We start from the raw sequence: 20,066 nt of genomic DNA, 5'->3' as shown, positions 1-20,066 counted from the left end.
CTATTAGTAATGTAAGATTTGAAATAAGCAAGCGCATGGCCTCTTATACCGTAATGATCAAGTTTGTGGAGTAGGATGTCGTGGTCTACCGTGTCAAAAGCTTTTCTTAGGTCAATAAAAATTCCTAGTGGATATTCCTTATTTTCCAATGCTGTGTAAAGCAGATCTAACATTTTTATGATTGCATCATTAGTGCTTTTATTTTTCCTGAATCCAAATTGGCAGGGGTTGAGTATGCTTTGAGCCGTTATAAAAGAATACAGTCTCCTGTGCACGAGTTTCTCAAAGATTTTGGATAGCAATGGTAAGTCAGATATTGGCCTATAGTTGTTTAAGTCTGTAGGGTCACCACCTTTATGTATTGGTGTAACCCTTGCCATCTTGAGTAGTTTCGGGAAGGTGCTAGTCTCTAGTGACTTGTTAAAAAGTAATGAAATAGCATGCGAAAGGACATGGGCCGCTCGCTTGTACAGTAATGGTGGGACATGAGACAGATTCCCCGAGTTATTTTTAAGTGACTTTATAATCTCAATGACTTCCGTGGGCTCAGTTGGTGCAAGATAGAAGGAATTAGGGAAATTCCCATCTAGGTAGTCCCCGGCATGGGCATTGGTATGTGGGATTTTACTGGCGAGATTAGATCCTATGTTTGAGAAGAAGTCGTTTATCTTGTTAGCTGTGTCAGTGGGATGTAGTGGTGTTTCATTAGGTTTAGTTAGGACAATATTCTTGTTTTTTTTTCAGTTTGTGGGTCCCTAGAATCTGAGAGAGTGTTTTCCAGGTCTTTTTTATATCTCCTCTAGTGTCTGTGAATCTACTGGAGTAGTATAGTTGTTTGGCTTTCTTTATTACTTTGGTGAGGGCTGATGAATAGTGTTTAAGAGTATCTTTGTGTATTAAGCCCTGTCCATATTGCTTTTCATATTGGTGTTTCTTGTCAATGGATTTCAGAATGGTGCTGGTTAGCCATGGGCAACCAAGCCGTTTGTTTGTGATCTGTTTTGTTTTTATAGGGCAATGTTTGTTGTATAGTCTAAGTAATTTGTTAAGAAAAATGTCTGTCCAGTCATCAATACCATTGGCCTTGGAGAATTCTGTAGGCCAATCAACAGTCTCTAGGTCAGCTGTGAACTTCCTTACTGAGGCCTCGTCATGGAGTCTAAATGAGACTTTGTTGTATTCAAGTGGTGGTTTACTAATGTTTGTCAGGAGGAAGGTAGGGTAGTGGTCTGTAGTGCTATCTGTGATTATCCCTGATTTAAGGGGGGCTAGTATATTGGTCCATATGTGGTCTATTATGGTTGCACTTGTCTCAGTGAGCCTGGTTGGTTTAGTTATTGTTGGTATGAGAAGTGTGTTGTTCATATTGTTGATGAAATCAGTTACAGGCAGATCATCTAGTAAGCCAAGGTTGATGTTGAAGTCTCCAGCTAAGAGAAGGTGGTGCTTATTCATTTGTCTGTTTGTTATTAGTGACTTTAATTTCTCACTGAAATTTGGGATGTGTGTGTGAGGTATCCGGTAAATGGCACCGATTGTTATAGGCGTCTTAAGGTTTTTTACAGTAAAATTAGCAAAAATGTATTCCCCATATTCATCACTAAAGCAAGTGGTGCTAATACAAGATAATTGGTTAGAGTAATAGATTGCAATACCACCCCCAACTTGGTTTGGTCTACAGATGTGAATTGCTGTGTATCCTGGTAGAGGGTAGATATCTATTGTGTCCTGCTTAAGCCAGGTCTCAGTAAGAATAATGCAGGAGAAGGGTGTCTTTAGTGATTCAAGGAGTGGTAGGAGGTCATCATAGTGTTTGCTTAAGGACCTGATGTTGTAGTTAAGTACTGATAGACTTTTAGCATTGTTTAGGATAGTGGTGGCTTGTGATGCTGTGTAATAAAGGCAGTTACTTTCCAATAGGTTTTGATTGGGTGTCAGATTATGGAGGTTTAGATCAGGGTCAATGTGATTAATCATCTTCTAGGTTTAAATAATGGTTATTTATATCCTGAGTTGTGTGTTGAGTTCTAGTACTGATATCTGTAGTGGTAGGAAGTTTGGACAAGTATATAGCTAGAGTATTTTGGTCATGTAGGGTATAGTCACTACTACACATAATGAAGTTGATGTTGTCTATGTGTTGTGCTGGAATGAACTAAAGTACAACTAGGTATAAACTAGTAATATAAAAATATAAATTAAAAATAAAACAAGACTCTCACTTGTAATTGCACTAAGGTCTAATAATGACTTTTGTGGAGTCTATGTTTTGAGCTAGAATGAGCTAAAGTACAATAGGTTTAATCTAATAATATAAAAATACAAATTAAAAATAGCACTAGTCTCTCACTAGTAATTGCACTATGGTCTAATATAGTGAATTTGGTATTGACTATGTATTGAGCTAGAAAGAGCTATAGTACAACTAGGTTTAGTCTAATAATATAAAAATACAAATTACAAATAGCACCAGTCTCTCACTAGTAATTGCACTATGGTCTAGTATAGTGAATTTGGTATTGACTATGTAATGAGCTAGAATGAGCTAGATTAAAACTGTGATTAATCTAATAATGTAATAAAGGAACAAGACTCTCAATTGTAATTGCACTAAGGTCTTATATAAGTTGTTTACAAGAATTAGAGTATAATTAGATTTAAATTGACAGGATAAAATACACAAATTAAGGTAGCAAAATAATAATAAAAAAAAATGATAAAAATAAAAACGTATGGACAGTTTAAGGGTTAAATTTCTCCACATCTTTTTCTTCAGCCTTTTCTACATCCCAAGCTATATTTTCTATACATGTTAATATCCCTGCTAGTACAGTGGACCCCCGCATAGTGATATTAATCCGTGCAAGAGAGCTCATTGTTATGCGAAATTATCGTTATGCGAATGAATTTTCCCCATAAGAAATAATGGAAATCAAATTAATCTGTGCAAGACACCCAAAAGTATGAAAAAAAAAAATTTACCACATGAAATATACATTTTCCTACACACAAAGAGAAGGATACATGCACAATAGTAGAGTAGTACATGCACAATATATATTGTGCATGTACTACTCTACTAAATGAAGAATAAATGACACTTACCTTTATTGAAGATGAAGAATGACTGATGAGACACTGTGTCCTGGGAGTGCCTTTTCCTCCTGAGTACTGTAGGTCCTGTTTGGCATTTTCTTCCAGAACAGGCCTTATCACACTGTGTATGCCACTACGATTCTTAAATCTCTCAAACCAACCTTCGCTGGCTTTAAATTCACCAATATGAGCACTAGTTCCAGGCATTTTTCCCTGTTCACCTGGGTGTTAGTCGACTGGTGTGGGTTGCATCCTGGGAGAGAAGATTAAGGACCCCAATGGAAATAAGTTAGACAGTCTTCGATGACACTGACTTTTTTAGGTTATCCTGGGTGGCAAATCCTCTGGGGTTAATTGTTTCTTGGTATTCTCAATAAGCCACACCAACAACGGTGCTACAGCAGCAGCAGCAGCAGCAGCAGCTGACAGTGCTACAGCAGCAGCAGACGATGCTACAGCAGCAGCTGACGGTGGTACAGCAGCAGCAGCAGCTGACAGTGCTACAGCAGCAGCAGACGATGCTACAGCAGCAGCAGACAATGCTACAGCAGCAGCAGACAATGCTACAGCAGCAGCAGACAATGCTACAGCAGCAGCAGACGGTACTACAGCAGCAGCAGCAGCTGACGGTGGTACAGCAGCAGCAGCAGCTGACAGTGCTACAGCAGCAGCAGACGATGCTACAGCAGCAGCAGACAATGCTACAGCAGCAGCAGACGGTACTACAGCAGCAGCAGACGGTACTACAACAGCAGCAGCAGCTGACGGTGGTACAACAGCAGCAGCAGCTGACGGTGGTACAACAGCAGCAGCAGCTGACAGTGCTACAGCAGCAGCAGATGATGCTACAGCAGCAGCAGATGGTACTACAGCAGCAGCAGCAGCTGACGGTGGTACAGCAGCAGCAGCAGCTGTACCACCAATAGTAGCGATGGTTGATTGGGGTTTATTATACAACCTGGCCAGCTCGGAGACACGCACTCCACTTTCATACTTATCAATGATCTTTTTCTTCATCTCTATAGTAATTCTCACCCTTATTGCTGTAGGGTTGGCACTAGAAGCTTTCTTGGGGCCCATGGTCACTTATTTTGCAGATAAAATCACCAAAAACACTGTAATAATACGAAATGTTCCGATTGTATGCTTGGATGTTACCGCGGAGGCTGGCTGGTAAACAATGCCACCGGCGGAACATGTGAGGCTGGCTAAGGGCACACATTAGACGCATCTCGGACGAACAGCGTTGAGCGGGTTTTTTACCGGTATGCGAGGCAAAATCTTGGCGATAAAATGTAGCGGTATGCGGATTTAACATTATGCAAGGCCAACGGTATGCGGGGGTCCACTGTACTGGCTATATTATAGTGTACTTAAAAGTAGGGAAGGAGGAAAGGGAATGCAACAAATTACCAAAAACTTTTTTGTACTGAGCTGCAGAACAGCACTGCTTTTATGATATTATAAAGTCACAGAAAATGCAGGTCAAGGTTAGCTAACTTTAGACTTTTATGTTGACAACACCTGCAGATGTCATTTTTGGCAGAGATTATGAAGGATACAGATCAGTCTAGGCATGAAAGACCCCAAAATCAGGGATGGCCACCCACTTCCTAACACCTTGGCAAGTCATGGTCAGATCATTACTTGGTGTCAGGAAATACTGACTGTGGCCTATGGTCAACATTCCTTTGAACTTGAGAGGACTTTGGAAGGCATGAGGCCTGTGCAAGCTTGGAGAACAGGGTAGCTGTCTATATCTAATACCTCCTATGGCTAACCCTGAATGTGCTGCTGTTAAACAATAGTTAAACCTACTGATTCAAAATATTCTTGTAAATTATAGCTCATGTTATCAGACATGCATGGCATGGAAACCATGGTAACTAAAAAATGGAAAAAGCACTTCTGATAAACACACCTGATGTTATAGCGCCAAATCCAGCTAATACTGCTGTCTTGTGAAGGCAGTTCCCAACAGCAATCCATCTGGCAGTCTCGTCTCCTAGTGGTGTTGGTTCTATAACAATGGTTGCCACACCTTTTTCCAATGCTCTTTCCAACTCCAATTCAAAAGTTTCATGCGCAGTGTCACTATCATACACCTCACGGATGATTGCCAACTGAGAACAAGACTCCCTGAAAAATTAAAATTTAAAAGTTTCTGAAAGCCTCTTAAGGAATTCTTCCATGCATTTTATGTACTGTATATATGAAATGAAATGAAATGAAAATGTTTATTTCTTTGCAAAGCTTACAATGTGTGATTTACATGTTATAAAATATAAAATAAAGCTCGACAGGATTATGACGATTCTAGGTGGTACGTATATCAAGTCTCTTGCAACAATATGCATCTCATTAAATACAATATTACAAAGTAACTCCATGGGGAAGTGGAAAAGAATCTTTCCTCTGTAAGTCATGCGTGCTGTAAAAGGCAACAGTGTAAAATGCTAAGAGCAAGGGGCTAGTAACCACTTCTCCTGGATAAATTACAGCCTCTCCTCACTTACCGACGTACTTGTTTACTGATGACTCGGACTTATGATGGGCTCTCTGACCAGTATGCATACCTAAATAATGTATATTAGAGCTGATTTCCTCTTATCTGTTTATTACAATATACAGAACACTACTGTATAAACATTTAAAAATATACTAAAAATGTTATAAATGGTGTAAAGGTAACATTACAGGAATATCAAAGATGGTTGACACAAACCCACTACCATTAATTTACTGTAAAAAACCTTAAGACGCTTATAACAATCGGTGCCATTTACCGGATACCTCACACAGACATCTCAAATTTCAGTGAGAAATTAAAGGCACTAATAACAAACAGACATATGAACAAGCACCACCTTCTCTTAGCTGGAGACTTCAATATCAACCTTGGCCTACTAGATGATCAGCCTGTAACTGATTTCATCAACAATATGAACAACACACTTCTCATACCAACTGAGACAAGTGCAACCATAATAGACCACATATGGACCAACATACTAGCCCCCCTTAAATCAGGGATAATCATAGACAGCACACTGACCACTATCAACCTTCCTCTTAACAAACATTAGTAAACCACCACTGGAATACAACAAAGTTTCATTTAGACTCCATGACGAGGCCTCAATAAGGAAGTTCACAGCTGACCTAGAGACTGTTGATTAGCCTACAAAATTCTCCAAGGCCAATGGTATTGACGATTGGACAGACATTTTTCTTAACAAAATACTTAGACTATACAACAAACATTGTCCTATAAAAACGAAACAGATCACGAATAAACAGCTTGGTTGCCCATGGCTAACCAGCAGCATTCTGAAATCCATTGATAAGAAACACCAATATGAAAAGCAATATAGACAGGGCTTAATACACAAAGATATTCTTAAACAATATTCAACAGTTCTCACCAAAGTAATAAAGAAAGCCAAACAACTGTACTACTCCAGCAGATTCACCGACACAAGAGAAGATATAAAAAAGACCTGGAAAACACTCTCCCAGATTCTGGGCACCCACAAACTGAAAAAAACAAGAATATTGTCCTAACTAAACCTAATGAAACCCCACTGCATCCCACTGATACAGCTAACAAGATAAACGACTTCTTCTCAACCATAGGATCTAATCTTGCCAGTAAAATCCCACATACCAACGCCCATGCCCGGGACTACCTAGATGGGAATTTCCCAAATTCCTTCTATCTTGTACCAACTGAGCCCACCGAAGTCGCCAAGATTATAAAGTCACTTAAAAATAACTCAGGGAATCTGTCTCATGTCCCACCATTATTGTACAAGCGAGCTGCCCATGTCCTTTCGCGTGCTATTTCATTACTTAACAAGTCACTAAAAACTAGCACCTTCCCAAAACTACTCAAGACAACAAGGGTTACACCAATACATAAAGATGGTGACCCTACAGATGTAAACAACTATAGGCCAATATCAAACTTACCATTGCTATCCCAAATCTTCGAGAAACTCGTGCACAGGAGACTATATTCATTTATAACGGCAAAAAACATACTCAACCCCTGCCAATTTGGATTCAGGAAAAATAAAAGCACTAATGATGCAATTGTAAAAATGCTAGATCTGCTTTACACAGCACTGGAAAATAAGGGATATCCGCTAGGAATTTTTATTGACCTAAGAAAAGCTTTTGACACAGTAGACCATAGCATCCTACTCCACAAACTTGACCATTATGGAATAAGAGGCCATGTGCTTGCATATTTCAAATCTTACTTTACTAACAGGTATCAGTATGTCACCATTAAAGACACGGTATTGTCAACACGGCCACTTGATACTGGAGTTTCGCAGGGAAGTATCCTTGGACCCCTGCTCTTCCTCATTTACATCAATGATCTTCCAAACGTATCCCAACACCCGAAACCCATTCTCTTTGCTGACGACATGACTTATGTCATCTTTCACCCTAATCTTGCCACCCTCAACACCATTGTTAACGAGGAGCTGCTCAAAATATCAACTTGGATGACACCCAACAAACTTTCACTTAACACTGACAAAACCTACTATACTATGTTTGGTAGCAGAGCAGGTGTTGCGCAACTTAACATTAAGATCGACAACACCCTAAGTGCCAGACATAATGAGGGCAAATTCCTAGGCCTATACCTCGACAACAACCTGAATTTCAGCAACCACATCCAACACATAACAAACAAAAGTATCCAAAACAGTTGGGATCCTCTCCAAGATACGATACTACGTACCGCAAAATGCCCTTCTCACACTATACCATTCACTCATTTATCCATACCTCACCTATGCTATCTGTGCTTGGGGATCAACTGCAGCAACACACCTAAAGCCAATAATAACCCAACAAAAAGCCGCAGTAAGAATAATCACTAAATCCCATCCCTGGCGACACCCCCCCCCCACTCTTCATAGATTTAAACTTACTCCCTGTTCAGAACATCCACACTTACTACTGTGCAATCTACATATACAGGACCTTAAATTCCAATACAGTAAGGCCCCGCTTTACGGCGTTTCGCCTTACAGCATTCCGCTAATACGGCGATGTCAAATTATGACCAAAATTTGCTATACGGCAAGCGGTCTTTCAAATACGGCGCGCCCCACCTGGTTTGTTTACATTTTCCGTGCCCACATCTATTATGTCAGGAAACTTTCCAAAATTTCAAGTGTTTTAAAGTTACTGCATATTTTATATGTACTCTGATAATTATACTTATGTGTACCTGTACCTAAATATACTTACACACTGTGCTGGTGTGCAGGTACACAGTAAAACTGCTGTCTCTCTCTACTCATGATGCCAATACTACGTAATAATAATCACTCTTTGGCACACTAAATGTCTTATTTTACATCAATATAGGCATTTTCATTAATCCATCTATATTTTCCTCAAAATTATATATGAAACCCATTACATAGCATATAAACATGATACATACACTCACAGAATAAAAATTGATGTAAATATGAGATTTGTTTACAAAGCAGCTGTGTAGGTAGTGTCGGAAGAATTACGTTTTCTCTAGTCAAACTGGGGGATAACTTAAAAAAAATATTCTTTTCATATGCCTTTACTCTATATATAGCAATTCACGACCCTTGTGGGTTTAGTGCTTTTTATAATAATAATATTAATATTAATATTATTATTATTATTATTATTAATAACAATATTATTATTATTATTATTACAGTGGAACCTCAAAAATCGAACTTAATCCGTTCCAGGAGCTAGTTCTAAATTCGATAAGTATGAAATTCGAAGCAATATTTCCCATAAGAAATAGTGGAAATACAATTAATCCGTTCCAGAAACCCAAAAATATTCACAAAAAAATACATTTTATAGAGATTAATTACAGTTTTACAAACACAGAGCAAATGTTATAGTCTTTAATTATGTATAGTAATATAAAATAACATTTTTACTTACCTTTATTGAAGATGGTTGATGGCATCTGGAAGATAGGGAGGAGGAGACAGGGAGTTGGGGTTATTGTTTGGAAGGAGAATCCCCCTCCATGAGGACTTCCGGTATCAAAGCCCTCTCTGGGGTTGCTTCCCTTCTCTGTATTTTAATGCCACTAGGACCAGCCTGAGAGTCATTGGATCCCAGTCTCACAAAATAACTGTCTACAGTCATCTGTTTCTTTCTCACAAAATAACTATCCACAGTCATCTGTTTCTGTCTCACAAAATAACTGTCCACAATCGTCTGTTTGTCTCACAAAACAACTCCACAGTCGTCTGTTTCTGTCTCACAAAATAACTGTCCACAGTCGTCTGTTTGTCTCACAAAATAACTCCACAGTCGTCTGTTTCTGTCTCACAAAATAACTCCACAGTCGTCTGTTTCTGTCTCACAAAATAACTGTCCACAGTCGTCTGTTTCTGTCTCACAAAATAACTCCACAGTCGTCTGTTTTTGTCTCACAAAATAACTGTTCACAGTCATCTGTTTCTGTCTCACAAAATAACTGTCCACAGTCATCTGTTTCTGTCTCACAAAATAACTGTCCACAGTCGTCTGTTTCTGTCTCACAAAATAACTGTCCACAGTCCTCTGTACATCCTGGCAAGCTCAACAAGTCTCACTCCAATCTCATACTTCTGTATTATTTCCTTCTTCACATCTATGGTGTTTCTCACTTTCTTTACCACAGGGGTACCACTAGCAAGTTTCTTTGGGCCCATGGCAGCTTATTTCACAGCCCCACAATTAAATAATCGTAAAATGTGTGATTGAGATCGCAGGTTAGTGTTCACTCAAGCATAAACAGAGCTAGACTGCTCACGGCGCCTGTGCTGGGACGTGGACAGAGTGGGCCAGCGGACAGGTCCCGTACCCGGCGGTCCGAAAATAGGGGCGCGTTCGATAATAGGGACACAGTTTGTCCAAAAAAATGGTCTTATTTTCGAAATGTTCGATACGTGATACGTTCGATTTTTGAGGTTCCACTGTAATATTATTATCTTCATTCACTCTAAAAATGGTGTGTTGCTGTTTGTTTATTCTGAACTAACTTGCACAACTTGTACACAATGTAAGAGTATTTGTATTGTGAGGTAATTATTTATTTTTATTTATTTATTAACACAGTGGCCGATTCCCACCAAGGCAGGGTGGCCCGAAAAAGAAAAACTTTCACCATCATTCACTCCACCACTGTCTTGCCAGAAGGGTGCTTTACACTAGTTTTTAAACTGCAACATTAACACCCCTCCTTCAGAGTGCAGGCACTGTACTTCCCATCTCCAGGACTCAAGTCTGGCGCCTGCCGGTTTCCCTGAATCCCTTCATAAATGTTACTTTGCTCACACTCCAACAGCACGTCAAGTAGTAAAAACCATTTGTCTCCATTCACTCCTATCAAACACGCTCACGCATGCCCGCTGGAAGTCCAAGCACCTCGCACACAAAACCTCCTTTACCCCCTCCCTCCAACCTTTCCTAGGCCAACCCCTACCCCGCCTTCCTTCCACTACAGACTGATACACTCTTGAAGTCATTCTGTTTCGCTCCATTCTCTCTCTACATGTCCGAACCACCTCAACAACCCTTCCTCAGCCCTCTGGACAACAGTTTTGGTAATCCCACACCTCCTCCTAACTTCCAAACTACGAATTCTCTGCATTATATTCACACCACACATTGCCCTCAGACATGACATCTCCACTGCCTCCAGCCTTCTCCTCACTGCAACATTCATCACCCATGCTTCACACCCATACAGGAGTGTTGGTAAAACTATACTCTCATACATTCCCCTCTTTGCTTCCTGTTGCAACCCCTGAATGGGTTACAATGATTATTATGTATATATGTAATGTATATTACCTTTTCATTTAATTTTATATTGCTTATATTTGCGATAATAGCTAAATCGCAAATGTATTGCCTTATATTGTTATTTGACTTAGCTTATGTTGTTAGGATGTATATAAAATGTGCTCAGTTAGTCTTGATTGTCAAACTACTGTAATTATCGCTTGTCGCTCGTTATACTGCCGGCTTCTGAGCTGCAGTTGTCCACATAGCTATCACGTGATCGAGGGGGGGTGTCCTCACCTCTCGTGAAGTATTCAGTCTGCTCGAGACTCGCTTGCTGGTTGGACAGATTGTCTGTCTCATTATTCTTGTTAGTTCTGTAGAACTCTGTTCTCAGAACATTGTATAGACTTTGTGATTTTCGACGTTGTACTGAGGTTGTGTGTCGCTTAGACACTCTGAACATCTCAGGTCCTTAGCTATAGCTTCTGACCTAATTTTGTACTGGTTCCTGTGTATTGTCACCGTCACAGTTTTTCCTATGCTGAACATAGATTCAGTATTATGGGAGTTTTGTAACTTTTGTGGAGGATCTGCAGATGGTCCCTACTTAGTATCGTTATATTATCTCCTTGTTCCTGATTCTGTGTCGCAGTCGCTTGATATTGCATTGCTATTGGGCTTAGCATTCTTTGTTGTTCAAGCAGACTGTTCGGGTTGCCAGTCGGTCAAGAAGTTAGTTTATTTGAGGACTTTGTCAGTCACTTGTTTAAGTCTTATTCGAGTCTTGAGACATAGCTAACTACTTAAGAGCACTTACACGCATACACACACTTGTACATATTTGTAATATCTTATTAAATGTTAATGTACCTGACGGTACTTAAGAATTATAAATGTGATATGTGCTTTCAGCACAATAATATTGAACTCGAGAGATTGATTTTATTTTGATTGCTGTGATTTAATTTACTTTGATAATATACCTCTAGACTTAATAAATTTATTAAATTTTAATTTCTCTAGTTAGTAGCCTACCAGTTGTAATCCTAAAGCACTATTGAACCATACTGAATTTTAATGGATAATTGGACAAGGATACTGACTACTTGTTACGAAAACCCAGTAACAGGCTGGATGCTAAAAGGACAGTCCTTTCTAGTATTCACTGGAGATCTCTAAGCTTTTAGAATCGCGTTTTTTGTAACACTTCCAAGGACAAAGTTCTTCGTCTCCACAGACTCCTAAGTGTACCGCTCACCCTTTTCCCCTCATCAATTCTATGATTCACCTCATCTTTCATAGACCCATCAGCTGACACATCCACTCCCAAGTATCTGAATACATTCACCTCCTCCATACTCTCTCCCTCCAATCTGATATCCAATCTTTCATCACCTAATCTTTTTGTTATCCTCATAACCTTACTCTTTCCTGTATTCACTTTAAATTTTCTTCTTTTACATACCCTACCAAATTCATCCACCAACCTCTGCAACTTCTCTTCAGAATCACCCAAGAGCACAGTGTCATCAGCAAAGAGCAACTGTGACAACAAGTGTACTCTGTGTGTATCTTACCTTTTATTGTGTTTTTAATGCCTATTTCTATTGCTAACTAACTGCTCATTCTAGCTCAAAACATAGACTCCACAAAAGTCATTATATTAGACCTTAGTGCAATTACAAGTGAGAGTCTTGTTCTATTTTAAATTTGTATTTTTATATTACTAGTTTATACCTAGTTGTACTTTAGTTCATTCCAGCACAACACATAGACAACATCAACTTCATTATGTGTAATAGTGACTATACTCTATATGACCAAAATACTCTAGCTATATACTTATCCAAACTTCCCACCATTACAGATATCAGTACTAAAACTCAACACATAACTCAGGATATAAATAACCCTAATTTAAACCTAGAAGATGATTGATCACGTTGACCCTGATCTAAACCTCCATAATCTGACACCCAATCAAAACCTATTGGAAAGTAACTGCCTTTATTACACAGCATCACAAGCCAGCACTATCCTAAACAATGCTAAAAGTCTATCAGTACTTAACTACAACATCAGGTCCTCAAGCAAACACTATGATGACCTCCTGGCACTCCTTGAATCACTAAAGACACCCTTCTCCTGCATTATTCTTACTGAGACCTGGCTTAAGCAGGACACAATAGATATCTACCCTCTACCAGGATAAACAGCAATTCACAACTGCAGACCAAACCAAGTTGGCGGTGGTATTGCAATCTATTACTCTAACCAATTATCTTGTATTAGCACCACTTGCTTTAGTGATGAATATGGGGAATACATTTTTGCTAATTTTACTGTAAAAAACCTTAAGACACCTATAACAATCGGTGCCATTTACCGGATACCTCACACAAACATCCCAAATTTCAGTGAGAAATTAAAGTCACTAATAACAAACAGACAAATGAATAAGCACCACCTTCTCTTAGCTGGAGACTTCAACATCAACCTTGGCTTACTAGATGATCAGCCTGTAACTGATTTCATCAACAATATGAACAACACACTTCTCATACCAACAATCACTAAACCAACAAGGCTCAATGAGACAAGTGCAACCATAATAGACCACATATGGACCAATATACTAGCCCCCCTTAAATCAGGGATAATCACAGATAGCACTACAGACCACTACCCTACCTTCCTCCTGACAAACATTAGTAAACCACCACTTGAATACAACAAAGTCTCATTTAGATTCCATGACGAGGCCTCAATAAGGAAGTTCACAGCTGACCTAGAGATTGTTGACTGGCCTACAAAATTCTCCAAGGCCAATGGTATTGATGACTGGACAGACATTTTTCTTAACAAATTACTTAGACTATACAACAAACATTGTCCTATAAAAACGAAACAGATCACAAACAAACGGCTTGGTTGCCCATGGCTAACTAGCACCATTCTGAAATCCACTGACAAGAAACACCAATATGAAAAGCAATATAGACAGGGCTTAATACACAAAGATATTCTTAAACACTATTCATCAGTTCTCACCAAAGTAATAAAGAAAGCCAAACAACTATACTACTCCAGTAGATTCACTGACACTAGAGGAGATATAAAAAAAGACCTGGAAAACACTCTCTCAGATTCTAGGGACCCACAAACTGAAAAAAACCAAGAATATTGTCCTAACTAAACCTAATGAAACACCACTACATCCCACTGACACAGCTAACAAGATAAACGACTTCTTCTCAACCATAGGATCTAATCTCGCCAATAAAATCCCACATACCAATGCCCATGCTGGGGACTACCTAGATGGGAATTTCCCAAATTCTTTCTATCTTGCACCAACTGAGCCCTCGGAAGTCACCGAGATTATTAAGTCACTTAAAAACAACTCAGGGAATCTGTCTAATGTCCCACCATTACTGTACAAGCGAGCGGCCCATATCCTTTCGCATGCTATTTCATTACTTTTTAACAAGTCACAAGAAACTAGCACCTTCCCGAAACTACTCAAGATGGCAAGGGTTACACCAATACATAAAGGTGGTGACCCTACAGACTTAAACAACTATAGGCCAATATCAAACTTACCATTGCTATCCAAAATCTTTGAGAAACTCGTGCACAGGAGACTATATTCATTTATAACAGCACAAAACATACTCAACCCCTGCCAATTTGGATTCAGGAAAAATAAAAGCACTAATGATGCAATCATAAAAATGCTAGATCTGCTTTACACAGCATTGGAAAATAAGGAATATCCACTAGGAGTTTTTATTGACCTAAGAAAAGCTTTTGACACAGTAGACCACGACATCCTACTCCACAAACTTGACCATTACGGTATAAGAGGCCATGTGCTTGCTTATTTCAAATCTTACCTTACTAATAGGTATCAGTATGTCACCATTAAAGACACAGCATCAACAACACGGCCACTTGATACTGGAGTTCCGCAGGGAAGTGTCCTTGGTCCCCTGCTCTTCCTCATATACATCAATGATCTTCCAAACGTATCCCAACACCTGAAACCCATTCTCTTTGCTGACGACACAACTTATGTCATCTCTCACCCTAATCTTGCCACCCTCAACACCATTGTTAACGAGGAGCTGATCAAAATATCGACTTGGATGACAGCCAACAAACTTACGCTTAACACTGACAAAACCTACTATATTATGTTTGGTAGCAGAGCAGGAGATGCACAAATTAACATTAAGATCGACAACACTCTAATTACCAGACATAATGAGGGCAAATTCCTAGGCCTATACCTTGACAACAACCTGAATTTCAGCACCCATATCCAACACATAACCAAAAAAGTATCCAAAATGGTGGGGATCCTCTCCAAGATACGATACTATGTGCCGCAAAATGCCCTTCTCACGCTATACCACTCACTCATTTATCCATATCTCACCTATGCTATTTGTGCTTGGGGATCAACTGCAGCAACACACCTAAAGCCAATAATAACCCAACAAAAAGCTGCAGTAAGAATAATCACTAAATCCCATCCCTGGCAACACCCCCCCCCCCACTCTTCATAGATCTAAACTTACTCCCTGTTCAGTACATCCACACTTACTACTGTGCAATCTACATCTACAGGACCTTAAACTCCAATATCAACCTTGACCTAAAACGCTTTCTTGATAGTTGTGACAGAACCCTCAGGCATAACACCAGACACAAACATCTCTACGACATTCCCCGTGTCCGACTAAACCTTTACAAAAATTCAATGTATGTCAAAGGCCCTAAAATCTGGAACACCCTACCTGAGAACTCTAGAACTGCAGACACATTCATCACCTTCAAAACTACCATTAGAAAACATCTTATCTCCCTGATACACCCCATCAACTAACTACACGAATACCACCTGGTGGTTCACACTTACACTCACTCACCCATTTGACCATAAACAGAAATATTAATCTCAATCTTAAAATAATGAATCCTATGATACTCCAATACTGAAACTATGTACTGTGCCAAAACAAAAGCATTCACATTGCTAAACTCACAAACTAGTATTTAGTCACTTAGCCATAATACCAACTTACCTCATAATTTGTAATATTTTAAAATAAAGAATTAAACTAAGTCTGCCCGAAATGCCTAGCCATGCTAGGCATTCTAGTGGTACACTCTGTAATCATTATTTAACTACATGTAAACCACACAACAACCAAATTCTGTAAATTCAACATTGAACTTAATATAAGTTAGTGTAAACTTGTTGTCTGCCATTTATTGCATATTTTATGTATGCTCTGATAATAATACTTGTGGAGCTGTGTGGTAGCCGGGTGGAGGGACAACATTACGTTTTCTCTGTTCAGCCATCAGAGAAAACGTGTATGAATCTGTGTTTGGCCCAGCCACTCTCTCACTCCGCTTTTGTTTACTATTTTCGGCATGAATTATTCATTATTTCTACCTTCGTTTATGATCGCATCTAAAGGTAGTTGTTAGAAATGGTTAAATTCAGTGAACAAGGCATGTCGATGTTAATAATATGGCTCTGGGCCACAGTGTAGGTAGCCGGTAGGTGTAGCCCAGGCGGGTTACACCTACCGGCTACCTACACTGACTTCCTACAAATAAATACATGTACTACTCACCTCTCTTCCTATATTAAGACTACACATATTTTAAGGTAAATAATGAGTGTACTGTATGTGTATTTTACCTCTCTGGGATGTTTTAAATATTGTATATTAAGTATGAGACGGGGAGCCAGTGCTACCTACACCTGGGCTACCTGCACCTGACTTCCTACAAATAAGTACTACTTGCCTCTCTCCCTACATTAAGATTACAAATACTTTAAGATAAGTAATAAATTTACTGTGAATGTATTTTACTTTGTGTGTTTTTAATGCCTTGTTCTATTACTAACTTAATATAATTAAGTGTAAACTTGTTGTCTGACATTTATATGCATTTATAAATGGAAAAAATGGTGTTCTGCCTTCCGGCGATGTCTGCTTTCCGGCGACAGCCTGGAACCTAACCCGCCGTATAAGTGGGGCCCTACTGTATTAACCTTGACCTAAAACGCTTTCTTGATAGTTGTGACAGGACCCACAGGCATAACACCAGACACAAACATCTCTACGACATTCCCCGTGTCCGACTAAATCTTTACAAAAATTCAATGTATGTCAAAGGCCCTAAAATCTAGAACACCCTACCTGAAAACTCTAGAACTGCACACACATTCATCACCTTCAAGACAACCATTAGAAAACATCTTATCTCCCTGATACACCCCATCAACTAACTACATAAAAACCACCTGGTGGCTCACACTTACACTCACTCACTCACCCATTTGGCTATAAGCACAGAAATACGAATCTTAATCTTAAAATAATGATTCCTAACTAGTCATAAGTTTGCCTGTGCTACTCCAATATATAAGCTATGTATTGTGCCAAAACAAAAGCATTCACATTGCTAAACTCACAAACTAGTATTCAGTCACTTAGTATTTAGTCAACTTACTCCATAATTTGTAATAATTTAGGGTTAAGAATTAATCTAAGTTTGCCCGAAATGCCTAGCCATGCTAGGTGTTCTAGTGGCCCCCTCTGCAATTAGTATTTTATTACATGTAAACCACGCAATAACCAAAATCTGTAAACCCCGCATTGTAATCCTTATAGAGAATAAACTTCATTGATTGATTATAGTATGCTCCATGTTTAGTGACAAATTCGTTTACCGATGTGCTCTTAGGAACAGAACTCCATCGTTAAGTGAGGAGAGGCTGTACTATATGTTAAAAGAAAAACCTTCATATTTCTTTTTAGGTCACTCTGCCTTGGTGGGAGATGGTCAGTGTGCTAAAAAAAATTACAAAATAAGCTTTAAAAACCATTAACCTCATTTAAGTTCCCACATTTTCTGTTTTAAAATACTGTGTGTAGGGGAACACTGTGCTACTTCAGACAACTGATTTTCAGACAACTTTTTTATTTATTTATTTATTTATTTATAATTTGAGCACACTTACAGAGGTACAAAAAAAATACAGATAAGAGCAGCATGCCAAAGCCACTTATACTATGCATAGCATTACGGGCTGGCTTAAAATTAACTTAAGATTAACTAAGCAATGATGAAATCAGTGAAAAACATTAATGTAAACTGATTACTATAAAGCACAAGTGAGTATTACAAAGACAGGTCATATGGTTGCATGCATTGTTGTAAATTCAGTAGAATGGAGTATTCTGTTAGGTAGTGAATTTAAAAAATAATAAAGTTAGATTGGGTTTTAGGTTTAACATTTATGTGATATAATTGTGAGAAACATTTAAGATATACAATTTATAAGGTTCAGTTATTCAGTATTTATTTGGTTTTGGGTGAGTAAGTGATCTTTGAGAAGAGACTTGAATTTATAAACAGGTAGTGTTTCTTTTATATTTACAGGTAATGAATTCCAGATTTTAGGGCCTTTTATGTGCATTGAGTTTTTGCATAGCGTGAGATGGACACGAGGAATATCAAAGAGTGATCTGTGCCTTGTGTTATGGTCATGTGTTCTGTTGAGGTTGGCAAGGAGATGTTTGAGGGGAGGGTTAATATCAGAGTTGAGTGTTCTATGTATGTAATAGGTGCAGTAATAAGTATGGATGTTTTGTATGGTGAGTAGGTTGAGTGTATTGAATATTGGTGGAGTGTGCTGCCTGTAGTGAGAATTTGTTATCATTCTAACTGCAGCCTTTTGTTGGGTAATTAGTGGTCTGAGATGGTTACTTGTTGTTGAGTCCAGGAGAAGTTTGTTGTTACAATGATGGCATCACTGACCATCAAATCTGTTGGCAGTAGCTCAAATTATACAGTGGAACCTCAATATTTGTACGTATGCCCCTATATTTGTACAACTCGATATTCGCCCAACTTTTTTGAGAAAAATTTGACTCAGTATTCGGACACTGCCCTGATATTTAACCTAAACAAAATGATCCATCTGGACAAAGTCAGACAAAAACGAAGCATCATGCGCTCAGTCTCTCATCAGCTCTCGTTCGTTAAGCATCATTCGTACAAGCTCCATGAAACTTTTTGGTATTTCATTGTTATTTTATGGTGCTTTTGAAATATATTTTCACTGAAAATAAGTAATAATGGCCCCCAAAAAAGAGTACTGATCCAATCAAGCCTAAAAGGAAAGCAGTGAAAACAACAATTAAGGTGAAAAAAAAGAACTCATTGCAAAGTGGGGAAAATGGAACATGTGTGTCGAACCGGTCATTCAATATGGTATGGCAAAATCCACCATATCGTCCATAATGAAAAATAATGAGGTAATAAAAGGGGCTGATGTGGCGAAAGAAGTGAAAATTCTTGCTGTGAAAAGGGTTACAGATAACTGAAGAACTGGAAAAACTTTTTTGTTAGTGTGGATTAATGATAAACAATTGGCCGGTGACTGTTTCTGAAACAATAATTTGTGAAAAAGCAAAGCAGTTAAATAGTGATCTTAGGTAAGACACTCCAGAAACAGTGTTGAGGGTGATGAATTTAAGGCAAGTAGGGGCTGGTTTGATAGGTTTAACCCTTTGACTGTCGCAACCCCAAATCCTGAAGTGTCTCCTGGTGTCGACAAATTTTTTGAAAAAAAAAAAAAAAAAAAAAAAAAAAAAAAAAAAAAAAAAAAAAAAAAAAAAAAATCGTATGAAGTGATAGAGAATATTTTCCGAAATACGAAATTTGATTGAAATCTTATGGAATTATGCTCCCGCGAAGTTAGTGATCTCGGCGATATATACACACTGGCAATTTCACCGACTTTGAGCCCTATTTTTGGCCAATTCTATTGTTCCAATCAACCAAACTCATAGCTATTTCTTTAAACTCCATTTTTTTCAATCAATTGAGTACAAGAAACCACCCATTTACTGATTTCAACTATACTTAATAAAGTGGTTAGAAATTGGTAATTTGGCCAATTTTGCGCAAATTAAAAAAGATACCAATTTCAAAACAGGGTTGAGAATAAACAATGTAGACATTCTTGGCACTAAAATAACATATCCTCTGTTCATTAGTCACATCTCCAGGCCCCTCTTATATTACTCTTGCTTTCTATTTTTATTTTTTTTCCACACAAAAAATAGAAG

At 38.5% G+C, this 20,066-nt stretch overlaps 1 protein-coding gene across 2 annotated transcripts in view; it reads right to left on the bottom strand.

The window, feature by feature from the left end:
• Pmi (Transmembrane protein Pmi) overlaps nt 1-20,066 on the bottom strand; it is an 81,418-nt gene that overhangs the window by 47,996 nt on the left and 13,356 nt on the right. For both annotated transcript variants that reach the window (XM_053772059.2, XM_070083030.1), the window contains exon 2: nt 5,018-5,235. In XM_053772059.2, the coding sequence (XP_053628034.1) occupies nt 5,018-5,235 (218 nt within the window). The remainder of the gene's footprint in view (nt 1-5,017; nt 5,236-20,066) is intronic.

The sequence above is a fragment of the Cherax quadricarinatus genome, chromosome 8, assembly GCF_038502225.1.
Source record: "Cherax quadricarinatus isolate ZL_2023a chromosome 8, ASM3850222v1, whole genome shotgun sequence".
In the NCBI taxonomy this organism is placed as follows: Eukaryota; Metazoa; Arthropoda; class Malacostraca; order Decapoda; family Parastacidae; genus Cherax; species Cherax quadricarinatus.
Note: the sequence above shows the minus strand (reverse complement) of the source record. Positions and strands in the feature narration are given on the sequence as shown.